Source organism: Melozone crissalis, unplaced genomic scaffold (assembly GCF_028551555.1).
Source record: "Melozone crissalis strain CALT ecotype California unplaced genomic scaffold, PUWL_Pcris_2 ptg000370l_1, whole genome shotgun sequence".
Classification (NCBI taxonomy): Eukaryota; Metazoa; Chordata; class Aves; order Passeriformes; family Passerellidae; genus Melozone; species Melozone crissalis.
Window position 1 is genome coordinate 256981 of NW_026536113.1, and position 23926 is coordinate 280906.

Sequence of the window (23926 nt, forward strand, 5' to 3'; positions counted from 1 at the left end):
CCTGATTCTGTTTTAAATAGTATCTATATGTATTTTCAATCTTTGCCTAATTAATCTTGAAAGCGCTCCATAAAGTGTCGTAAACAAGCCAATTAATACAGATAATGACAGATCCAATGTAATAATTATAACATTCAGGAAGATATTGAGGGAACATTTTGAGATTTTAAAAAACAGACAATATAATCTCTTAAACATAAACCCTGCAAGACCTGTGTTGTGCAAAGTGGCTTTCTAAAGGGTTTATAATGTTAAAGGACCCATCTTAATTGGGTCTTGAGAGAAATAATGTGGTCCTGGGAAACTGAGGTCATCCGGGAGGAGCAAATCAGCACATGTAAAAGAGAAAGGGACATTAATCAGAAAACAAAGCAGTCTAATACAAGATTGTATACAAGATCAGAAAAGCGAGCCAGACATAGATTTGATTTAATACTGTAGTTGAACAAATAGTTACGTTGGGAGCACGTTGAAATTCAAGTACTTATGAAGTAGAAATTGCTAAGATTAGGGATGTGAGTACAATTTTAATTCAGACTTTTCAGGTCAACATATTTCAAGGCATGCCAAAAACCATTTTGCTGTTCAGTGTAGCCAGTGCAGGTGTCTTTCTTCATCCTAAAACATCGCCTGAGTTTGTGTTGAATTGTTCAGAAGGGCAGATGGCACCTGCAAATAAAATTTCTCCAAAATATGCTCATGCTTCCCCAGCACAATAATCTCACGTTGGGCTTTTTGAGTGATACCCACTTGAACTCAACCAAACTATTTGGGAATTTAGTGGAGAAGGCTGTTAGGAGACCACCTAATTTCTTTTTGAAGTTGAGAGATTGCTGTGGAAGTATGAGGAAGCCACATTAGTGTTAGACAGCAATTTTGGTTTACCAGCATATTTATTGAAAATGGATGTTTAAGAAAGTTAAAACTATTTCAGATTTGAGTTGTTTTGGCAAACACTTTTATCCTCAGTTATGGGAGAATTTGAGAGAATGTAAAGCATTTTATTGTAAGGAAATATACCAGGAAGATATAAGTGTTAGGAAACAAAAAGCCCAGTAATTTCAGGTAACTCTAAAGCACAGATTTGGTGATATTGGGAGGGAGTGGAACTTTGAAAATTATTTGTTTGTTTCAATCTGCATCATGGGATTTCCTGTCTAATCTAAAATTTTGACTCCTGGCTGTGCTCTTCATCTGTATTAAATTATAATTTTAAGTTCCTAACTTAGGGAGCAGCCTGAGCATGCTTGGCTGGTCTGGAGCATCGTTGGTGCCCTCTGGCAGAGTGGTTTATATTGGGAGGCTCAGTGCTCAGTCCTGTGGCAGTTTCAACAGATAAACACTAGCAAGTCTTGATTGGGCAAGCAAAAAACAATTTAAAATATTTTCTTTATCTTTTTATGTGTTTGCTTCAAAAAAAGGCTGAACCTTGGCAAAACTTATTTAAAAATTCCATCTGAGTGAGAGGAATTTTAGTTCTAGTAATTAATAGTTGGCGAAATGATAGAATGTTGGAAAAGTGGCCTAGGTGAACGTTGGGCTGCCTGAGTTAGAAGACAAGGCCACCTCTCTTTCCTAATCTACACCCTTTTATTTTATACAGATTCTGTATTAAATGTGTTCAGGTAAATTATATTTTCATGCTGTCGGACTTTAATTATTTTTCTTTACGCTACCAAAAAACTACTCAAATTCTAATGTTTTGGAAATATACAGCCATATTAATTTGTTTTGTTTTGTTTTTCCAAGGCATCATGCCTCCTCTGAACAAATATATAGCTTTTCTTAAGATAGTTTGTGTTTCTTTATTTGACCTTTCTAGGAAGAACGCATAGCCTATTCAATACAATACTTTTCTTCAAAGAAAATAATCTTACTTGGAAAAATGCAGTGCCATCATAGCTCTGTAACCTCGCAGTTTTAGCACAGAATATACACAATGCACATTAACTGCTGCGTTGTCTCCAGCAGACTACAGACTGATTTCAGACAGCAGGGAAGAGTATCTGTCTCCCAGAATAAAACAGTTAGATTGCTCTGTGAATTAAATGCTGCTTTGCTGCTTCCAGTATGGATACATGCTGAGACTCAGTGAACATTTCATCTCCTAATATATAATTATCCATTGAAGGTAAATTAAAGACAACTCCTCACATACAAGTATTGTCTCCCTTTAAAAGGAATACAAAAACATCTGGGTGGTTAAGACAATGATTCTTTAAACTTTTGTTTTTCAGGTTCTTCCTTTAAATCAAGCTGTAGCAAAGGAGAAAAAACACTAGAATTCATCCCAATAAATCTTCATCTGCAAAGAATGCATGTGCATAGTCCTCGACTGAAAGGTAAAGAAATTCCCCAAGTATGACTAAGTGTGCTTTGAAACACAGTTTCACTGAAATCTAGAAATCACATCCAAAGTCAAAGCTCTGCAAGGAATTTCCCTGCCTCGTCTTCTGATGCCACAAGTTGTGGACAATTACTGCACATCTTGGAAAACTAGGGGCTGGTTAACTAAATTTCTTCCAAGTTCTTTTCTAAAAACAGATTCCAAGAATGTGCTCATGTTGTTCCTATGACACTTCAAGCAAATAAGTAAATGGAGAATATGTGCTATTTTGGCTCAGTGTTGAGTGAAAATACTGCAAGCTTCCAACATCTCCTGGAAAGGGGGATAACTTTCTCTAACATGGTCTGTGGTTCTTTTTAACACAGAATTCTGTTGTTGCCACTTGCATATGATTTTAGCAGCTTCCTTTACAGATCAAAGATCATATTGATACATATATATGACCAAATGGCACAGTGAATAATTTGTTGATCAATTGAGATCTGATAAATTTGCTGTAACTACAAACACAGAAATTACATTCTGATATGGTTTTTGCCTTATTAATACACTCTGCATCTAAGATTGTAAAACAGGAAATAAAAACAGTGGTAAATTTCCTGTTTTGTACTGTGTGAGTATAAATCCACTTCTAAATTGGGACACAGGGGCTTCCAATTATCTGTTAGATACTTGTTGGTTCAATATTTTGTTATTTGTTTTACTAAAAAATTGTGCCTCCAAATATTTCAACAAGATGGGGATTTATAGTGACATAATGTGATAACACAGATTTTAATTTAATGTTTTCAAGTTAATTAATTAACTGAAAAGGATTTTTAGGTTTGTAATGGGGGCCAGAAGCTTAACGTTGTCTTTTCAACAAAACCTCTTTGTGAACAGGACACTGTTCTATTTGCTAAATAAAAAGAGAATTTGAGTGAAATCTGTGACTTACTTAAGCACCCACAACTTTTACAGTACTGGAGTTTTGTTTTGCTTTTTAATGAATTTTCTCCCTTCTTCTCCAAAACCATTTTGCTTTGCACACATCATTAATTGATAATCAAAAAGAGTACAGGAAGAGATAAATGTTAGAATTGTTCTAGTTGTCTTCCAAATTTGGATCTTCAAATTATAAAACTCTGCCTCTGCTAGTTAACTGATGTTCTTCCCTGTGTCTTGTATTAGATATATGCAGGCTAAGCAGTTTGCAGCAATTGCTAATTGATCTGGAATAGGCAGCACTTCGATATGAAGTTGGTCTTTCTCAGCTCATGCTTTGCTTGGCATATATCAAAGGACACCTGGAATATAACCAGGAGAATGATGCTGGAAGGGGAAGAATAAAAATTCATGGAGGTGGCATTTAAACAAGCTAATGATCCATGGAGGTGTCATTAGCCCTTACACTATCAGATATCTTAATTTTGGGAATGCAAGATAGGTTTTTATCCCATCTATTGTATATACACATTGGTATGTGGGTTTTTTTGTGTTTGACATGTATAATAATAGGTTTGCTTTTCCTGAACTTTTGTTTGGGTTGTCATTGAGTACTGAAATGGAAGAGAAAGTGTGCTTAAGCTTTCAGTAGGAGTAGCTTTGAGGAAAAATACTGTTTTCCTATGGGTCAATGGTATCCTTATCCATTTGATAAACCCCACATTGTGCTCTGTTCATCATACTAGAGAACTTAAATCTGTATATTGACATAGCTTTGCTTTTATTTCTGTTTGCAATATGTGCTTGTTTTAAATAGATTTGGTGAACTGAAGTGGTTTTTGTTTTGCATCTGGCCAGTTTAAGACACTGACTGCCTCCTCCTCCTCCTTATTGTCAAGTATCAGTGGAGTCCTAATAGCTGAAGAATATGTATTAGTGATAATCTGTATAAAGACCTAAAAGAATGGGCTATTTAAGAACCTTGAGGCTCACCTTAGGCAAATGAAATTATGTCACTTCTCCTTTTAAGTGGATATTGAAGAGTCACCAACTCATTAGAGCTCAAATCAATTTGAGCAAATGTGTTCTGAGATTCAGCTCAGGAAGTAAGGCATAGTTCATTAACTGTGAATCATTTGTACAGTGCTCATGCTTCTGGGCATATTTATCATAACAATGCAAGTTCTATTTTAGGAGAGGTCTAGATTTTAATTTACATGGGAAACTTCTTTGAGGAATAAAACAGTTCTCAAAAAACATCCTGTAACGTTTCCTTTAGAAATGCATTTTAAAGATGAGGCATTTGGAACTGCACTTTTGTACCTCCAGTAAGTTCAGGTACAAAACAGGTACTTACTGTAAATGTAAATTTTTAAACTTAGAAAAAAATAGTTATGTGGTGTGGGATGTAATTAAATCTTCATCTCCACCCTGAGAATCAATCACGAGCTCTTTGAAAAATGATGTTTCACCTCCAGTTCTGTAAGCATATATCCACAAAAAGAATTCATCCCCTATGTCATAAGGCACCAGGTATATACAGAAAGAGACAACAGATTGTTTTCTCAGCAAGCATTTCATTAGTATGATTTATTTCCTATTCTGGTAGCTTCTCAACTGACTTTGTGTTTATAAACATATATAAGAAGTGTATATCCTAGAGCAGGGCTCACCAATTCAGCATTAAACACCATTATATCTGAAAGTACAGTAGCATTACATCCGAACAAATTCAAGCTAGAAAAGGAATAGGGATTTTTACTAGCCTAATTGACTTCTCTGGGAATGCAGTGAGTTTGTTGTCATTTGAAATCTTTTAATCAAGATTAGATGCCTAAACAAAGAGATGCCTTCACTCAACCAAGAGACAAGCTTGATGCAGGAATTATTAGCTGTGATTCAGTAGTCTCTATTATTCAGTCAGACTATTCCATCAAAATGGTCTCTTTTGACTCTAAAATGCTTGAACATGACTACAAGTTAAATAATGAAAGGGGCAATAGAGTGGAATACGCAATGGGCCAATTTACTTGTCAGCTTTGTAAACTGCAGAGCTGGAATATTCTTCTACTCAGTGGCACATAATTTACATATAGCCATAAATCAAATGAACTTTTTAAAGTGTGCAGTGGCTGTATAGAAAGATTGATTAGCTCTTGGGCCTTCTTGGGACATGGATTATCAATTATTCCCTGGAAATTATATAGACTTGTCCTTACTTTTTGTGGAATAGATGTCATAGTGTTTCCATGATTTAGGGATAGAAGCATTCAGATGTCTGTGTTCCTCTGTTCCCATTCCAGATGCTCTGTATGATGTTATCACTGTGGGAGCCCCAGAAGCACATTTCCAAGGATTTAAGAATGGTGGTCTCCGGAAACTGCTGAGTAAATTTGAGGCTGAAAGACGAAAGTAAGTATTCTTTCCAGCAGCTGGGAAAATACCATTAAGGTTGCATTAAAATGCTATAAGCTCACTGAATAACAAAACAGTTTATCCTGCTGAATGAATGGAAGATTAAAATCTGGTAGGATTGAACACTGCATTCATAAAATATTCCCCTTTTTTCCCCTGCTTTGATGAAAATTGAAACACGCTCTACTTCTTGTGTTAAGACCAATTTTGAGTAAACACAGGAAATTACCTCAAGCTGTGCTGCAGGGTGTTCAGGTTGGGAGGATTTCTTCATGTAAAGGGTTTTTGTGCATTGGGACTTGTGGTGGAGTCATCATCCCTGGAAGTGCTCAAGAAAAGGCAGGACTCGGCACTCGGTGCTGCGGTTTAGTTGATATGGGGGTTGTTCTGTCAAAGGTTGGACTCGATGATCTTGGAGGTCCTCTGCAACCTTAATGGTTCAAAATTATGATTTTTTTTCCTTGTATTTTAGGAAGCTGGAGGTATATCAGTACTTGAAAACCTGCTGTTCAGAATGAGCGATCTCTTTGGCAATTCTTGTGCTAAGAGGAATGTATCTGTAGACAATTTTTAAATACAGAAATTGTAACTTAAGGTAGCAGCTTTATTTCTGACAGGCCTGGGTGTATGCTAAGGTAGAAGTATTTTTAGTACGCTGTGAAAAAACAAACTACTCTTATTCTTCAGAAAGCCAAAATAAGACTAATCAAAAATAAAGGTTTCAGTTTATTGTGGAGCTCAAATGCTTTGTTCACTGTTGAACATGCGCCAAAGTGTTAGTCACATCTTTTCCTAAGAATTGGATGTATTTGTGTTTGTTGCTGTGGCTGTTCAGATTTTTTCAGTAGTTGTGACTGCTCAGTGCTCCAGCTGATGGTGCCAACTGCAGTGTTACAGCATTCCAAAGGGAAAGCAGGGAGGGAGTGCTCTGATCTAAATTACCATGACAGTCCACAGAAAATTAATTCCATTATAGTCAATGCTCAAAAAAGTTTCATGGATAAAATATCATAGAGAATAAAAGGGAAATTATTCAATTCTTCTGTTGACTTCTAGGTTGAATAGGAGCTGGCATTAATATTAACATCAAACAAAACCCAGCAGATCTAGTTGCTTTGAAAGCTGTATTATTGAGGGGGTCTTGCTTGCCCTACACAGTATAAAAACCCTGTTAAATCTTCAAAAAGCTTTCATTTCCCTGACCACCTCTGATGCTGAAACCTGCCAATGAAACACGTACATCATGTTGATCACATAAGACGCATCGAGAAACTCGGTGTTAATATTCTGCTGTCAGCAAACTGGTATGGGCAGCCTCATCCCCATCATATGAGGGCCTAGAAAGTACATGTTTTCTGTTGAAGAAAATGTCTGAAGACACTTCTTAAAGTATTTTCTCCTTTACTATCTGATTAATGCAGTTGCAATAGTGATTTGTGGGTTTTTATCATAAAAATTTATAACTGAAGCCGCTAGATATAAATAATATAATAGACATAATCCTTTAAAGTTATATGATATAAAGTAGCATTACAGTTCTCACAGTGCTCACCTTTCAGAAAATGAACCATTTCTTACTACATTCTCAATCTTATAATGGACAAATTTATTTCACTCTGGCGACAACAGTGCTACTTTGCATGCACCTGTTTATTTTGCTGGATAAAGGTGTTTTGAGGACACCTTGTGTCCCCCGGGGCACCTTCTGCAATTTGAATTTCCTGTTTTATGATGGGGCTAGATTTTCTGAAGATTTTGTTGAAGGAAGAAGTGACACCTTGCGATGTCAGTCAGAATACAGAACGAACAGGAAAAATGCAGATTCAGCAGCCGTTTTCTCTAGGCTAACTGAGCTGAAGACCTAATGCAGGACGTGGGAAGAGACTAGTTCTCAGCCAATCCTAGCAGCTGTCTAGATGTGACAGAATTGCCTTGCGTGTTTTTGACCTTCAGTCTGATTATTAGAGCAGTTTATCAAAATATTCAACAGTGTCAGCATATTGCAATATATTTCTTGCGCAGTCTTAGACTTGTGGAATTTGCAGACAAAGAGAAACAGTTATCTGGTAGCATTTGCAGTTGCAAAACAAAAACAAGACTGAGACATATGTTTTGTGAAAGTTTATCAAGCAGAAGAATGTGGAAAATGTGTATGTGAAGATAGTTCTGGCGTCTTTTCTATTACACAGAATATCAATCTTTGTGCAGACACAAAGGGAAAGTCCTGTATAATAATATTTACAAAAATACAGTGGCTTTGCAATTCTTCTCTCATTTATTACCATCAGGAATGTCATATCCAATTTTTATAAAAGGCACATTATAAAAAAAAAATAGGACCTGAAATGAGAGCAAGAAAGGCTTTTCTTTTAAGTGAAAAGTTTCTGGTATGTGATCTGAAGAATGTCCATAAAGCAAGTTTAGGACTGAAATGACCGCTGACAGTCATGTGGTTATGGTTAATGATGGCGCCAATATATGGAAATGGTCAAGTGTGGTTTTATATGCTTAGTGAAAGCTTTCAAACTTTTCCCAGAAAGCATTATAATACAGTTTTCAAAAGGTACCTGAGTCATAATTTACATATGAGAGGTATGTTTTCATTATGCTGCTGCTATTCTGCACTGGACCTACCCATGCGGCCTTTACCCTAATGCAGAAGTTTCATGCAGTTTGTGCCTTAGGACACCTGTGAAAAGTTTCTCTTCTGCCTAACAGTGCTTACATACCAGAGCTGCATGCAGCACTAAGCTTTAAAAGTAGCTGCAGAGGAGGGAATGTCGCTTACTTGTGAGTGGGAATATCTGTTTGTGAAGGCTAAGGCCACAGAAAACCTCAGCTAGTCATACATGCAGCAGTGTGAACACAACAGTTAGAAACTTCAAACGTGTTGTTTCTGAAAAATAATTACACATTCTTCTAGGGGGATTGAGAAAGTTGCTCTCAAATTATGAGAGGAACTAAATATTTGAAGTTGTGTCGTGCTTTCTAGGGTTCTGAAAATGTTTAAATTGTCCAAATAATTACCAGTCTGGTAGTGCACTTCATTCTGAAGAGTCATTCTCTCTTCACTAATTCCTTTACTTAAAAGCTATGATTTACTTAATTGCAATGAGAACTGCCCACACCTTTGGTGTCACTGCCCTCTTTCTTACAAGTGGTGTCTGTAGCTTTTCTGCTGCAATATTCAGTGAAGCCTAGAGCTGTGGGAGATCAGTGAAAACTATCTAGGATTTAAAGACTGAGGGAAATCCCAGAAAGGAGTTAACTTGATAACAACATTAGCCAGATTCAGCCTGCAAAAAGGACTTTTTGATAAAGGGAGGGAAAAGCCTGATGGGGAATTAGAGAAGTGTCAAGACTTTTAAGACTATGTCTTCACTGCAATTAACATAGACTGTTGCTCTTTGTCCCTGCCCTATCCACTGAGCCTGCTGCTTGAGGGTTCCAGTGGATGTAGTGCCAGATCTGACTCTGGAAGTCATCTCACTAACAGGCTCTCCACCTCAAAGGCAGAACTGTGGCAGTTTCTTGATTACTCAGAGGGACAGAGGTTTGCTTGTTTTTCCTAATTCATTAGGAGGGACAGTTTATATTATTCACTTTGCTGAAATACTCAGAATTATGACTTCTACTAGACATGGGTCTAGTAGACATGAGTAGCTCATGTAAGTTGGAGATGCGTCGTAATTTAGATGTGGCTGGTAGTAATGGCAGCTATATGCCATTAATCCTGATTGCTTCTACAAAGAATTGTATCTAGGAATGAAGACATTGGTGAAAGACAGAAAAATAGAATGGATATTGGGGAATAGAAAATTAGAATTGGGTATTGAGAGTATACCTCAGCAAAATATGTAAGCAAGAGCCTTCATTTTAAAACTGCTTGAAGCTATCCTTATTTGCCAGAATCATAGAAAATGCTGAATTGGAAGGGACTGATCAAGATTTAGTTTCTAATTTGTAGAAAACTAAAGAGAAGGAACTAGAATTCACTCAATAAAAGGCACAAAGGGGAACTGGGGGTAGGGAAGAGATCTGGACAAAGACTGAAATGAAAGCGAATGCATAAAGTTCAGAGGATTGAACAAGTGTCAGTATTTGGTCTTGGTATGCCAAATTAAGAAAGAAAGAAAGTGGTGAAATGGCTGAAGGGACTGAAATACTTCAGACAAAAAGGAGAGAAGGGAGATACAAACAGTACCAGCTGGGAGTAGCATGTACATTCCTCTGGCATTGGTGATGTGCCAGGAGGGGCTTGGGTTCTTTTTTTCCTGTTTTAATCTGAAGCTGCAGAAGATTTTGGTTAGTTTCTCTGAAAGACTAAACCAGGGCTTTATAAAAGGAAGGGTTACGTACCAGAGGTTCAGGTGAGGAGCTGTGGGCTGCAGGCAAGAGCCAGTGGGTGTGTGCATGCTGTCTGAAGTGGTGTTTGAGAACAGTGGTGTAAGAGGATATTGCATAATTTGTAGGGAGGAAAAGAAGAAAGAGGGATAGGAGAAGTCCTGCAAAATAATTGCAGTAGTTTGAACAGTGGACAGTAGGAAGTTTGCAGTGTGCATTTGTGTGGTTTTGAAGTAATTCACTTCCGCACCCATTGCTGGGTCTCTTCTTGCAAATCAGATGCCTGTTCTTTATTGGAGATAACTCTGTTTATCGTCTCTTCCTGGACATCATTGAGGCCAATCAAAACACAGTGTGGGCCACTGATCAATTCAACCTTAATGGCCCACTTGGAAAGACTCGGTGAGGCAGTCAATTCTCTTTTGGGGAGCTCAGTTGGAAGAATAAGGAGCCTTATGCTCTTTGATATTATTACCTGACTTTGTCAAATATTTTCTGTCTCTAGAATTACAGTGTTTAAAAGAAACACATAAAAACATGGGGGTTTATGTTCAGATCACCCACTCAAAGGAATTTTGCACTGTATTACTTGGAGCATGTGGTGGTGGGCTGTTTCATGCCGTTTATGCTTTTACTGTTCAAGGAAAGGTTTGTTTTTACCCTTAAATGCAGGATCAGTGGTGTCTGTGAAGTTCAGGCATCTGGCTTTTTTTTTTTTTGCAAAAGCAGTGGTAAGATTTTTAGCACCATAAGCATTGCTGTTAATGGCAGAAATGAATTTGACATGATGTGACTCTCTGTTATCACAGCACTGGATACCAGTGTATTTACTATTCACCTGAAAACACAGCCAAGGCAAAAGAAGTTTTCAGCAACATCAGTCATCTGCAGCCTCTCATATCAAGCCATGCAGACCTGCTGCTCAGTTCTGCAAGCCAGCGTTCTCCAGACAGCTTGAAGAACTCTTTAAAGATGCTTTCAGAAAAAGTAAGATTCAAATCCTCACTGCAATGGAAAATGGAGTAACCAAGTCTCTCTAACTGCTGGGGAGGAAGGGGGGGGGGGGGGTTTCTGCATCATTTGACTTTCACAGCATCAGGAAATGTTAAATAAACTCAGCTAAAATAAGCATCAAAATGTTGTTATTAGAAAAATAATGTTATTTAGCATTTCTGTAGGCCTTCCGTATAGAAAGTTAATGAAATCTATAAAGATTGCTTTATTAAAAAGTGTAATTAATTTAATTTCATGTAGCTTCTTCATCCTCTAGTGGCTACATAGTGGAGTTTATGAAAATATCAACAATTATAAATAATTTTGTAGTATGAGAAGTCTTTTTTTTTCATTCTCTTTCTATGATATTTCAAGCTGCTGGTTATGGGAGGTAGTTCAAGCCAGGTTGGTGTATAAGGTTTAGAATAACAGCATGATCAGAAATGGTGATGCAGCCTGGAAGGAGAAGCTGGGAAATTTGCTCTAGGAGATCTCAAAGTTTATTTCTCTTTTTCCTATTATATCTGTCTGTAGCTGTAACCTCTTCCTCATTTTAGTTCCTTTAGTTCTAAATTAGAGAAGATAATGTTCGCCGCTGCTCTCACAGACTGATAATGGAGATTAGCTGAAGCCTGTAGTGCTTCCCAGCATATGTTACCCTATAAAAATATGAGCCCTTATATGAATAACAATATGAACTCTGTGACCCGAGAGCTTGTGAAGAGTTTCCCATTTCTCCACGGGCCATCCCTTCAGCAGTATGATCCCAGTATGGCTCAATAACACGATCAGTAACCATTTCCATGCATCTTCAGCTATTGGGAAGTGACAGCCCTGTTGGTCTGTTGAGCACCATTACCCCAGCAGCTCCTTGTGCCATAGGAGGGTTTCAAATATTGATATTGAGCTTGGCCACTTGCTGGGAAGGCATTCCAGAAGAGCACTAGGGAGAGGAACATCGCTCTCAGCGGCAGATGTGTGAATCCACACTCGCTCTGAGAATGTGGAGTCGCTCTGAGCGTCAGGGGTGATGGAAGAAGGCAGAATTCAGCCTGGAAATGAAACAGAGGAATTTAAGGAGGGGGACTGTAGTGATTATGGTGTACCTCTGGATGCAGGAGGGCATTTTTAGCTGTGCATAGAAGAGTGAAGCTGCTCTGTTAGAGGTTAGTTCAAAGAAATCTGTATGCACAGGCAAAGCCAATCAGGCAAAGAAGGGTTTGTTCTGAAGATCCAAGGGGTGGTTGCTGAGCAATGTGCATTTTCTCTGCCATTGGCCTCTGGACAGGAGGAGGGGATGATTTCAGAGGCAGGAGCCATGGTACTAAAGTACTGCTTGAACCATGGCTCGCTAGAGACTCTGGCTATAAAAAGGGGACAAAAAAGACAATTCATTCAGTTTGCTAAAGCCTTAGGTATTTTACATTTATAGCTGGTGGCTTAGTTGAGTGTGTTCATATCAGCTTTTCAGGACCAGGATTAAATTGCTGTTAGTGCATGAGCTCAGGTTCCCAGAAGAAGGAGTCTCACCCCATGTACTCCTTGGATGTCTGTCTAGCCTCCACCTTTTGCTTGGAAGAGACAAATCCAGTTGTCTGAACAACTGCAGCAGGAGTGGTTCAATACCTGCTTCCCTGTCTATTACCAAATGCACTCCTAGGAAAAGGTGGACAATAGAGAAATAGGGTGGATTGCTGAGGAAGCAAGTGTGCTGGGACAGCTGCTTGTAAAGAGGGGAGGAGAGATGGGGAAGAGAGACCAAGAAACAGCTTCAGGAAAGAGAAATACAATTTCAAAGCCCTAAACTCAGTGAACCCACACAATACTGAAATTAGATCCCTCATGGTTAATTCAAAGCCTTATATTGCTGTCTTGAAATATTCTGTCTGTATAGTCTGGTACAGTACTGGAGAACCAAGACTACCAGAGTGTTCCTGCTTGCATTTAACACAGAGTAGCACATGCTCTGCTGAGTATAATGACATGATATCTGCTTGTGCTCCTGAGGCATATGTAGTGCTTTGCTATTCCATCTTTCCTGCACTTTTTGTATGTAAAAAATAAATGCTCTGATGTTTTAACTGGATAGATATTTAGAAAGTAAACATCTGTTTGAAGCCATAAAAATTATTTGCCTGGTGATTAAATTCTGCAAGTTTATTAAAAAACATATCACTTGGTATATATAAGAATTCTTTCTATAATTATTAGGTAGCAGTGAGTAAATCTGAATTATCAATAATGTGAATTACATTAAAGTGTTCATGTTGGAAATGGAAGGACTGGCTGCATGGATTGAAAGTGGAAAATGAAATCAAATAATTCCACTGCTGCTTCTTAAAAGGAGCTTATTTTCTCCTGTTAAGCATCTCCATATATAATTTACAGTTTCCTGTAGTGTTTTCCTGAGACTAACCTTTTATCATCCCTTTTTGTTAGTTGATTAAGGAAGCCTTTAGCTATCGACAAGTGTATCAGCATTTGCAGCTTGCAGCAGGCTTGATAAATTAATTTTCCAGCTATGCCTATCTTTGTTTGCAGAAATACTCTTTAGTAGAGTATCTGAAAGAATTTGCAGAGTTTTTATTTCTTTGTATAGACTGGTTTTGTGATTTCAGTGCAGTTTCATAAATAGTGATGTTCTGCAAATTTAGCTGTACTGAGCTGTTAGAAAGTGAAGTTAAAACATAGACTGCTGTAAAACCAATGGGATCTCTGAATGGAATTTAATTACAGAATTATTTGAGTTGCTGCATGAAAAATGGAGTCGCACTTCTGTACTGATTTTCTTTTAAAAACTAAATTTCCCTATAAAATATTTCTATTCAATTATATTACTTAAACTTTGCAGTCCTAGTGGGCATTATTTACATCAAGCTATCCAATTCTCCTAATTTTTTGAAATGTAAAGTTTTTTTGAGCGTTATTCTGAACCAGAAACGTGAAATTTTCTCAAACAGACATTGTGGGGAAGGTAGATATTAAACCTCAGCAAAACCATGATATTGCTGTTTTTAAGGGTAGACAAGTAATGGAGTTTCAACTCTCTTGCTATGGAACTGTAGAAGTGTTGAAGAGGAGCTTTGCTGTTACCACACAACCCCTCAAATCTCATTGTGCCATGGTAAGGCAAAGAATGGTGGGGTGTGATAGCACTATTCCCCAGAGACTAAGTCATTCTCCAGGCATGCACCATCTGGGTTGGAAATGTAGAAAACTGCAATTGTCCTGCAGAGCAATTCAGGACAACGAGGAGACAGTCCTGAGAAAACTGTTAAAAAATGGCCTTTCCCTCAGGCACCAAGTTGGTAATGAGGAGAAGGAATGGGTCTGGTAATATCGCCAGGGAGATGAGTAGCGTTGCCAAGTCTAAAGAATCCCAAGTCAGGTCTGATTTTGGTTTTAAAAAATCAATAATTTTTCTTAGATGTTCCTGCAGTTCTTATTTTTAGAACTGTAGAGATTTATTTGGAGTAAAATTTTCAGCCCGTCCATGTGAAACAATTCAGAAAGCATTTTTTTGGTAAACATAATGAAAATGGGAAAGGCAGAAACTTCTCATTTAAGTACCTCACCTAGCAGCTGGAGCCTTAAGAAAACCATTAATTTTTTAGAGCCTTTCTGTCTTAAATATCTGTAAACTTTTGAGAGGGTCTTGAGACAGGAAGGCAAGAAAAAGAAGTTGAGTAGGAGTGGGTGCAAAAGAGGAACAGGTAGCATGAAGAAAGGGATAGGATAAGAAATGCAGAAACTGGGAGAAAAGACTTCCAGGAATCTTCTCAGGAGTTCCAGGGAGGTGCTGGCACTTGGCACTTGTTTGTTTTGGGGTTTTTTTGGCTACTTTTCCCTCCAGTTTTTGCATAAGCAGCACATAAGGGCTGAAGAGAGCTTGGCTGGGCAGCCCTCATTTTTGGCATTTCCTGCTGGTTGAGGCTGGATCCTCTGACTCTTATCTACATACCTTCCCACATCCCTGTTTAATTAAGATTGTCTGCACAAAGGCATACTTTCCTTGTTGAGGTGGAAGGGAGATGAATAATGCAGGGAGGTTGAAGGATTTAAAAAATACGGTAAAATGCCAGCTGTAACAGTCAACATAGAAAAATGATGCAGAGATTGAATAGCATCTTCAGAAGACCCGAGAAGACAACTTCAGAGTTTCCTTTCTTTAAAATATACAAAAAAAATCAAGCTTGAAATCAGGTGTCACCTACCATGATATCTGGGTTGACACCTACCAGTAGTAAAATTTATCTGTGGAAATACTGCTTTTGCAGATACTGCTATTTCAGCATTGTAGAGTGGTGGGTTTTATTTAGAGAGATTATTGAACTGGTTAATTGTGTTTTATCTTACACTTATTCAGAAATCATTGTGCTGTGGTTGGTTACTCTTGGAAGTGGTTCTTGTTGAGGCTTGCCTCTGAGGTGAAATTTGGAATTCAAATAAAATGTGAAAAGATTGTGATCTCTGACAGATAATGTGCTCCTGTGTTAATGCTTAGAACATTGGGATTGTAGAATGTGATCTCTAAAACTCTTGAAATTTTCCTCATTATTTGTTGGCCTACTTTGTTTTCTGCCTCCCAGGCAGGCCTGAAACAAATAGCCGCTCTGCCTAAGGATAATTCAGTGTTACACAGCTTTGCTGCCATACCACATTCTTTGCTCTAACCTTTCCATTGGTTTGGTTTTTTCCCTAGACGGAGTTATTTGTGCACACGTTCAAGGACCAGCTGGTGAGAAGTGCCCTTCTAGCGCTGTACACAGCCCGGCCTGGCTGTGTGCTCAAGAAACCAGCTGTGCCCAGGAGCAGTGCAGAGGAAGGGGCTGATGCACAGCACCAGGACCATCCTGCTCACGTCAAAAGGCAGGACTCCATACCCCATCATTCTGAGTATGATGAGGAGGAGTGGGTAAGTGGACAGAAACCCTTGGCCAGTGAAACCCTACAAATTAGCATAAGCCACCTCAAGCCCTCAGTGTCCTTGTCACATGCCGTTGCAGGGGGCAAAGGGGTGCAAAACTGTAAAATTGTGCTTCTCAGATGCATCGCAGATATGCAGATTTTGAAGCTAAATTGCAAGGCTTTGCCTAAGTACAGTGTGCTGCTCTGAGACTGCCTAGTTGTGCATAGAACAGTGAAGGTGTTGAGTGTATTCTTGCCCAGACACAAGAATAGTCTTTGTTCTTACTTGGGTTGGTTTTGCTAGTTGGGCAGATTTAAGGACTGGAACAGTATATGCTGTTCACAGGGAAATGGTTTTTTTGTTCCCCACCCCCTGCAACACCCCTCTCCAGCCCTCAGGCTGTAATCATTTTAAATACACTGAATTAACCCTCAGCCCATTGCCCCTAGACTCTGTTCTTAGAAACTGTCTGAGGTTCTGTAAAAGAATTAAATACAGTGTTTGGATTTTAACATTCTTAGCATATCTTTCAAAGATATGTATTATTTATATGGCTGAAATGTTATAAATCAATTATTTTGGTGGATGTCTTCTTTAATAGGTCTGTTACTTTATTTCATACGTACTCAAGCTATTTTTATTCAGTCCAGGCTCATGCTTTGAGTTCATCACTGTATTCTCATAGACGTAAAGGATGTCAGCATATTCATCTCTATTGTAAATAATTAATAACTTGTGTGAGCTATGGTATTCCACCTAACCTGTAATTTTTTCCACACCAAAAATAAAGGAAGAAGAATATATTTCTTCTAGAAGAAAGGCAATTATTTCCAGCCCCATGCATTAAGTATTCGTGAGATTTAAACAATAAATAACTCATTATTTCATTTGTCCTCCAGTTTTAGAGCCTTTAATTCACTTTTTCTTGTTTTCTCAACAACCTGAGGGGCTGGAATGGTGCTCTTTGCTTGAACTAAAGCCAAAATGTTTGTTTTTAGCTGTTGAAACATTTAGAGATATAAATAACACAATAGTTTTTGTAAAAGAGATAAATTTTGCACTGGAAAAAGTGGCATTTGTGAAAGCTGCATTTTAATTTAGTACTGCAGTTCAGCATCTCTGAAGAGAAGATAGCTTTGCTGTAATTCATAACTAAAAGCCGCCAGGTGCTTGGTCCTCACCTATTAAACTGCATAAGTGGGTCATTTTAAACAGCATTCATTTTTTTCTGCTGAATTAGTAATCTTGATTCAAATTAAATGTATCTTTCACTGTTTTCTGAATTGAGCTGAGTCAGAGTCATTGTCAAACTTGAGACAGTATAAATTTTGGAGAAATTTTGTGATTTTTTCTGGATTTGAATGGTTAAACTTTTCAGTTATTTCTGTCAGTAGAGGTGATATGAGTTTTAATAATCAAATTGTGATTAGCACGATGGAAAGAGAAAGAATAAAGGCATGTAAAATTTGAAAAAACACTTAATCCACTGTGAAACACAACTATAAAGGGAAAAACTTTAATATATGTTGCTTTGTATGCACAATGCTCTATCCTCCTTTGCTGTTGTAGGTTTTTTCCTCACTATTATCAGTACTAAGTGTTATAAGTACTATTATAAGTACTAGTGTTACATTTTGCAGTTGGAACTTTAGTTTTGCCTGAAATCTACATCCTTAAACAACTCTTTAAGCTGACCCTTGAAGCAGCCCACGAGGGTGTTAATCTCTGAGCAGAGCTCAAAAAGGCCTTAAGGTGATGCCAAATTTTGCCCCAAACAGGCAGGGTGACTGCCTAATCAGACTCAGCTTAAGTCAATTAAGCAGGAGGTATTTTTATTAGCGACGCGTCGGAGAAATCACAAAATGGATTTCTGAGTTCTCATAGCAAAGCAAGTCTTATATACAATTTTGGGTATAGAATTACATCAGATCAGATACATAATCATGCATATTCATATGGGGCGTGGTGTAGGCGGAGCGTGGGCGGAGCGTAGGTGGAGACATCTCTTTTGGGGAATTTTCAGGTGGTCGTTCCTGTTGCCTTCATCATAGACGGGGTCTTTCTGATGAGTCTTCCTCTTTAAACTTTTGAACTCTTTTCCTAATTTGGTCAATTCCCGGTGTATTTGGCTTGGATCCCGTGGCTTGGCAAAACCCATAGGGTCGTTTTGACATTGCTGGCTCTAAACCTGCTTAGCTTATTAGTTTCTCCTATACTTATCTCTTCCCCTGTCATGATGCTCTACCTTTTATCTAATTTATTGCTCTGTTTTCCTGGTGCTGTGCTTTCTCCGTGTGTTCTAGTGCCAGGCCCTTCTTTACATGCTTCTCATTCTATGTTTTAACCCATTACTTCTGGAAGGCTATCTGCTTTAGGGCTTCATTTCCCCCCTTTTTCTAGTAACTTACGAATTCTTTCGTCAAGTTCTGGTCCCACAGGACGCTGATAGGCTCGTACCATTGCCCAAATCATTTGGGTCCTCTTCATTATGCCCCTTAATTTCCACCACAAACAGATGTTTGTAAGAGTTAGTAATAACAAAGCTACAATTACTACTAGCATTGGGTGCACCAGGTAATGGAAGACCTGTGTAGCTGTTGGGGAGTATCCTGTAAGGATGTCCCACCAGTGATGCTGGCCTACTTGTTCTATTTCGGTCAGGACATTCTTTATCTTTTCTGAATTGTGTTCTATCTGCCATACCATTCGTTTAGTTGTTTGATTCACCTTTTGCACCAATTTCTTTACTTCAGGGTGTGCAAGCATTGCTTTGAGGATTTTGACGTCCATCCCTATTTGTAATTTCGGTATCTCTTGATATAGGTTGAAATTTGTGTTAATTAGCTGTTGGGTAGTTATTGGGACAGTGTAATGAAAATCACAACCTATGATCTTGGTAAAGTTGCATACACAAAAGTTAGTATTGTTAGTCTCTTCTAGGCAATTATCTATAGTGACGTTGTCACAAGCTGTCCTTACGCAAGCACACCCATTTCCTATATAGTAAACTTGTGATTGTGTTTTATCATGCGGAAGCATTTCTAAGGTACATACACTGTTTTCAGCATCTAAGCATAAATCTTCGGCTTCTACCACAGCATTTTCGCAAACATAGCCTAATTGTCCTCTAGGGATACATGCTTCCGTGCTAACCGATTGCCACCTATTTTTGGTGTAATCATAACTGGCCCAGACGTTATGGTTTATTGGCCTAACAACGACTTTTTGGTGTGTTGTCCCTAGAGTGAGGATGGGAAAGATAGCTCTTTCCTCTGCCGCACTAATGGTGAGGACATAAGCTTCAATGTGTTCTTGTTGAGGCTCATAGGTGAAGTTCACTAGTTGCCACCAAGCCTGATGGTCCCTCTCAAATTGTGTAGTGTGATTGTCCTTTAATATTGTTTCCCTTATTTCTTGAGGTAATATACCTGACGTTCCTTCTCTCATTATTCCTGCCGCTACTGATTGTACCCATTGTTGCGTCTGAGAGCATTGGATAGCGAGTGCAACGTCTCTGCTGAGTTCCCCTGTGTAGTCAGTGAGCTTTACAAAATCTTCTGCAGTATGGTTTGCTACCATGGCTAGTAATTTCACCACTAGCGATTGTGTTTCGGCTAATGTAAGCATGGATGTACTGAGAGGCACCTTAAGCTTTCCTAAGCTCGATGTGACGGTACTTAATTTGTTTACTAATACCTCTTGATCTATTGTGTTTACTATGCCAAATCCGGTGCCAATCCACCCACTTAGATCTCTTTTTGTTTTTCTGTGATGAGACCTTGTCGCTAGCCATGCATTCCATCCCTTAAGGCTTTGCTGTATAAATGGTCGACAATCCTTTTGCAAATAAGTAATATCGGTGTGAATGTTCATTTGCACCTTTTTCAGGGAATAAGTGGGGTCCAACAATAATTTTAGTTCGTTAGATTTTCTTATCACCTGAGGCCCTATAAAGGTTAGGTTGTGTACTGCTTTACACTCCACTGGTAGGGTGGTTTCTTGAGGCAAGTCTAGATCTGGATACAATGGGATCACATCTTCTGGTAATTGTATCCTATATTCGGCAGCACGCCCGAAAACACGCCCGAGGGAGCTAAAACCCTGTCCCAGTGTTTTTAACTCCCTTTCACATGTGAACGTCATTGACTGATCCAATCTAAATACCATCTCACACAGTGCTTCTCCTCCCTCAGGACCACTAGATGCTCTATAAATCACCGAGTTTCGGGGTTGTGATCCAGGTGGATCTTCCCTGAAGTCGCTCCACTGACATGAAATTGGGCCCTTTTGTTGAGTCCAGGCAATGGGTTTGCCCATTTTCACTAGACTAAAGGTAATTAAGTTTTGTTTAGAGGCTGGCATCGAGGGTTGAATTGTTAATATCAGCCGCCTTGTTTTTCCTCCTCTTTCTCCTGTTGGGTCAAGCTCTCGACACCCAATTTGGATTTGGTCTCCCTTGTATGCTATCATGGAGGGCTGATGCCATACTTTACTTGCATATGGCTGATTGTTACGTAAGGCATAAACCTCGAAGTAGGGTCCGCTCATTCCTAATTCCGGGTGGATACACTGATGTGCATGAGACCATGGGTCTATTGGGGAAGAGTCTTGGGGAAGAGCTATACTTATCGAGAGTCCAATGATCAGAGTTGTAAAGGTTTGGGGTGGAGTCGGGGTCATAGTGTCTGGCTGTCAATTTTGTTTCTTTTGGCGTTCTCGTTGCTTGATGTGAATTTGTTCTACTCGTAAAATAGCCTTTTCTAGTTCAGTGTCTAAATCTCTTTGTTTTTTAAAGGGTCCAATTTGGTCACTTGTTAGTGGATGTCGTGGGACAGAAGAATAGCAACGGGTCGATAAAACCTTAGAACGACTAAGTTTCAAACAATATTGTAACCAGCGGTGTACTTTCCAATGGCACCACCCTAATACAATTTGTTCAGGAGCTTCAAACAATTCCTTAGCCTCTAAAATGGGTCTGTTGGCGAATTTCTCTAAGGCCAAATAGTCGTCATTTTCCCTTGCTTCTTTGCAGGTACACTCATAACATTGGAGGTCCAGTAAACAACTTTGTACGTTCCAAAATTTTCTATCGCAACCTCCACAAAGAAATCCAATTAGTCCCACACAATTTCTTTCCCCACACCCAAAGCACGGCCGATCGTGAATAGGGTCCTGTGGGTCAGGTCCTTGTTGACTGTACGTTTCGACCCACCCTATCCACTGTATTGGCGTGCTACGCAATGCAGCTCTAGCTTCGGCATTAAATTCTGCTATGAGAGATAAAGGTTTTGGCAAAGTCAATGTTAGTTTATGTTGGATTCTCACGTGATCCTGCGGAGACAGCTGACTCAGAAGTCTGTACATCTAGGGCAGGTTTAATCTCCTCTTGTTGGTTTTCCGGAGCTCTCTTGACCCGTGAATAGTGGATCCACGTAGGTCGTTCCTTGATCCGAACCGCGGTGAAGGTAGTCAGCAGCACTTGGAAAGGTCCCTCCCACTTTTCTTGTAGGGGTTTTCCTGAAAGATTCTTAACATACACCCAATCCCCGGGGTTAAACGGATGCAATTTGTAATCCGGTTGCTTAGGTTGGTGCTCTATCATCACAGCAGCATTCTTATCAAACTGTTTCCCCACCGCAATTACATAATCGTAAATGTATTGATTACCAATCTGGTCTATGACATCCCCATTTACAGCTTGCATAGCATAAGGTCTACCATATAGAATTTCAAAAGGACTTAACTTTTCCTTCGATCTTGGCTTGACTCTCAGTCTCAGCAGAGCAATAGGCAAAGCTTGATACCACTGCAAATTAGTCTCTTGGCATATTTTAGCAATTTGCTGTTTGATAAGATGATTCATCTTTTCCACTTGCCCACTGGCCTGTGGACGGTAGGGCGTGTGCAATTGCCAATTGATTTGTAATGCTTTGCTTATTGCTTTCACTACTTTTGCACAGAAATGTGTACCTCTATCTGAAGAAATGCTCTTCGGTACCCCAAACCGTGGAATAATTTCATTCAATAGTACTCTAGTTACCTCTCTTTCCTTATTTGTCCTACAGGGGAATGTTTCAGGCCACCCAGAAAATGTGTCAGTTAATACCAACAGGTACCGAAACCCCCCCTTTTCTTGGGAGTTCAGAAAAATCAATTTGCCATATCTCACCTGGGAATTTACCTCGGTTTATAGCTCCTAGGTGTACTTTGGTTCCTGTGTTTGGGTTGTTCTTCAGACACCGTTCACACTGGGACGTAACGTGTTTTATAGTAGTAAATAATTTTGGTCCTGCTATTCTGGTCTGCAAATATTGGTAAAGCGAATCTAGGCCCCAATGGGCCTTCTCATGTTCTGCCTTCACAAACTGCCACATCACGTTTCCTGGTATCACTAACTGTCCTGTTTCTAATCGACCCCAACCATTTTCTAGTATTTTGCCCTTATTCCTTTGAATCCACTTATGATCTGATTCTTGGTAATCTGGCTGGATATTGATATCCAGCTCCCCTGGTATTAGGGCCGCTATTTCCGCTTTCTTATTTCTTATGGCCACCAATTTAGCTTCTGTATCTGCCTTCCTGTTCCCTATTTCTGGAATAGTATTGCCTTTCAAATGCCCCTTGCAATGCATTATGGCCACCTGTGTTGGGAGTTGGACCGCCTCCAGCAGTCGCAGAACCTCTCCTGCATGTTTGACTGTTTTTCCTTGTGTAGTCAACAGTCCTCTTTCTTTCCAGATGGCTCCATGAGCATGTACGACAGAAAAGGCATATTTAGAGTCTGTCCATATATTAATTTGCATGTTCTCTGCTAATTCCAGGGCTCGGGTCAGGGCTATCAGCTCTGCTTTTTGAGATGAAGTCCCTGCAGGCAGGGGGTTTGACTCAATTACCCTCTCTGTAGTGGTGACTGCATAGCCAGCCATTCTTACTCCTTGCCTCACGAAGCTGCTGCCATCCGAAAACCAGTTGTCCGCGCCTTCGAACGGCTCTTCTTTGAGATCTGGGCGACTGGAGTAGACGGCTTCAATTGTTTCCAGGCAGTCATGTTCGATGGGTTCTGCTGGAGCTCTTCCTTCTAAGAATGAAGCTGGGTTCACAATATTAGTTACCTGAATGGTTACATCATCTGATTCAGCCAGGATGGCCTGGTACTTTAAAAATCTGGAAGGCGACAACCAATGGTTGCCTTTCTGTTCCAGCACAGCTGACACAGTGTGGGATACTAACACAGTCACCTTTTGGCCCAGCGTAAACTTCCTGGCCTCTTCTATGTTAATTATTACTGCGGCCACTGCCCTCAGACAGCCTGGCCATCCTTTACTTCATCCAATCGCTTGGAGAAGTAGGCCACAGCTCTCTTGTGTGGTCCCAACTGCTGTGCCAGTACTCCTAGGGCCATCCCTTGCCGCTCATGGGAAAATAGCCAGAATGGTTTTGACACATCTGGGAGACCTAAGGCTGGTGCTCTCATCAGCTCCCGCTTCAGCCTCTTAAAGGCCCCTTCCGCCTCGGGAGTCCAAACTAGGACATTCTTGGTTTCTTTTAGCAAATCATACAATGGTTTAGCGAGTATCCCATACTGGTAGATCCATAGCCGACACCAACCTGTCATCCCCAGAAAGGCGCGCAGGTCTCTCACCGTCTCTGGTTTGGGCATCTGGCAGATGGCCTCTTTCCTGGCTGCTCCCAGGGATCGCTGTCCTCTGGAGATTTCGTATCCCAAGTACACCACTTCCTTTTGCACCAGTTGTGCTTTCTGTTGAGAGACTCGATATCCACTTAAACCCAGGAAATTCAACAAGGAAATAGTCCATTCAATGCATTCTTCCTCCGTCACTGTCGCTATTAGGAGGTCGTCTACGTACTGCAGGAGAGCGCCATCTCCCGGCGGCCCTTCCCATTGTTCTAATTCTTTGGCTAACTGATTCCCAAAGATCGTGGGCGAGTTAGACCAGCCTTGGGGCAACCGTGTCCAGGTAAGTTGGGTCTTT

At 39.7% G+C, this 23926-nt stretch overlaps 1 protein-coding gene across 1 annotated transcript in view; it reads left to right on the forward strand.

Moving 5' to 3' along the window:
* LOC128950029 (inositol polyphosphate 4-phosphatase type II-like) overlaps positions 1-23926 on the forward strand; it is a 118098-nt gene that overhangs the window by 41696 nt on the left and 52476 nt on the right. The window contains exons 7-10 of the mRNA XM_054294906.1: positions 2238-2342; positions 5575-5683; positions 10840-11017; positions 15726-15938. Of these exons, the coding sequence (XP_054150881.1) occupies positions 2238-2342; positions 5575-5683; positions 10840-11017; positions 15726-15938 (605 nt within the window). The remainder of the gene's footprint in view (positions 1-2237; positions 2343-5574; positions 5684-10839; positions 11018-15725; positions 15939-23926) is intronic.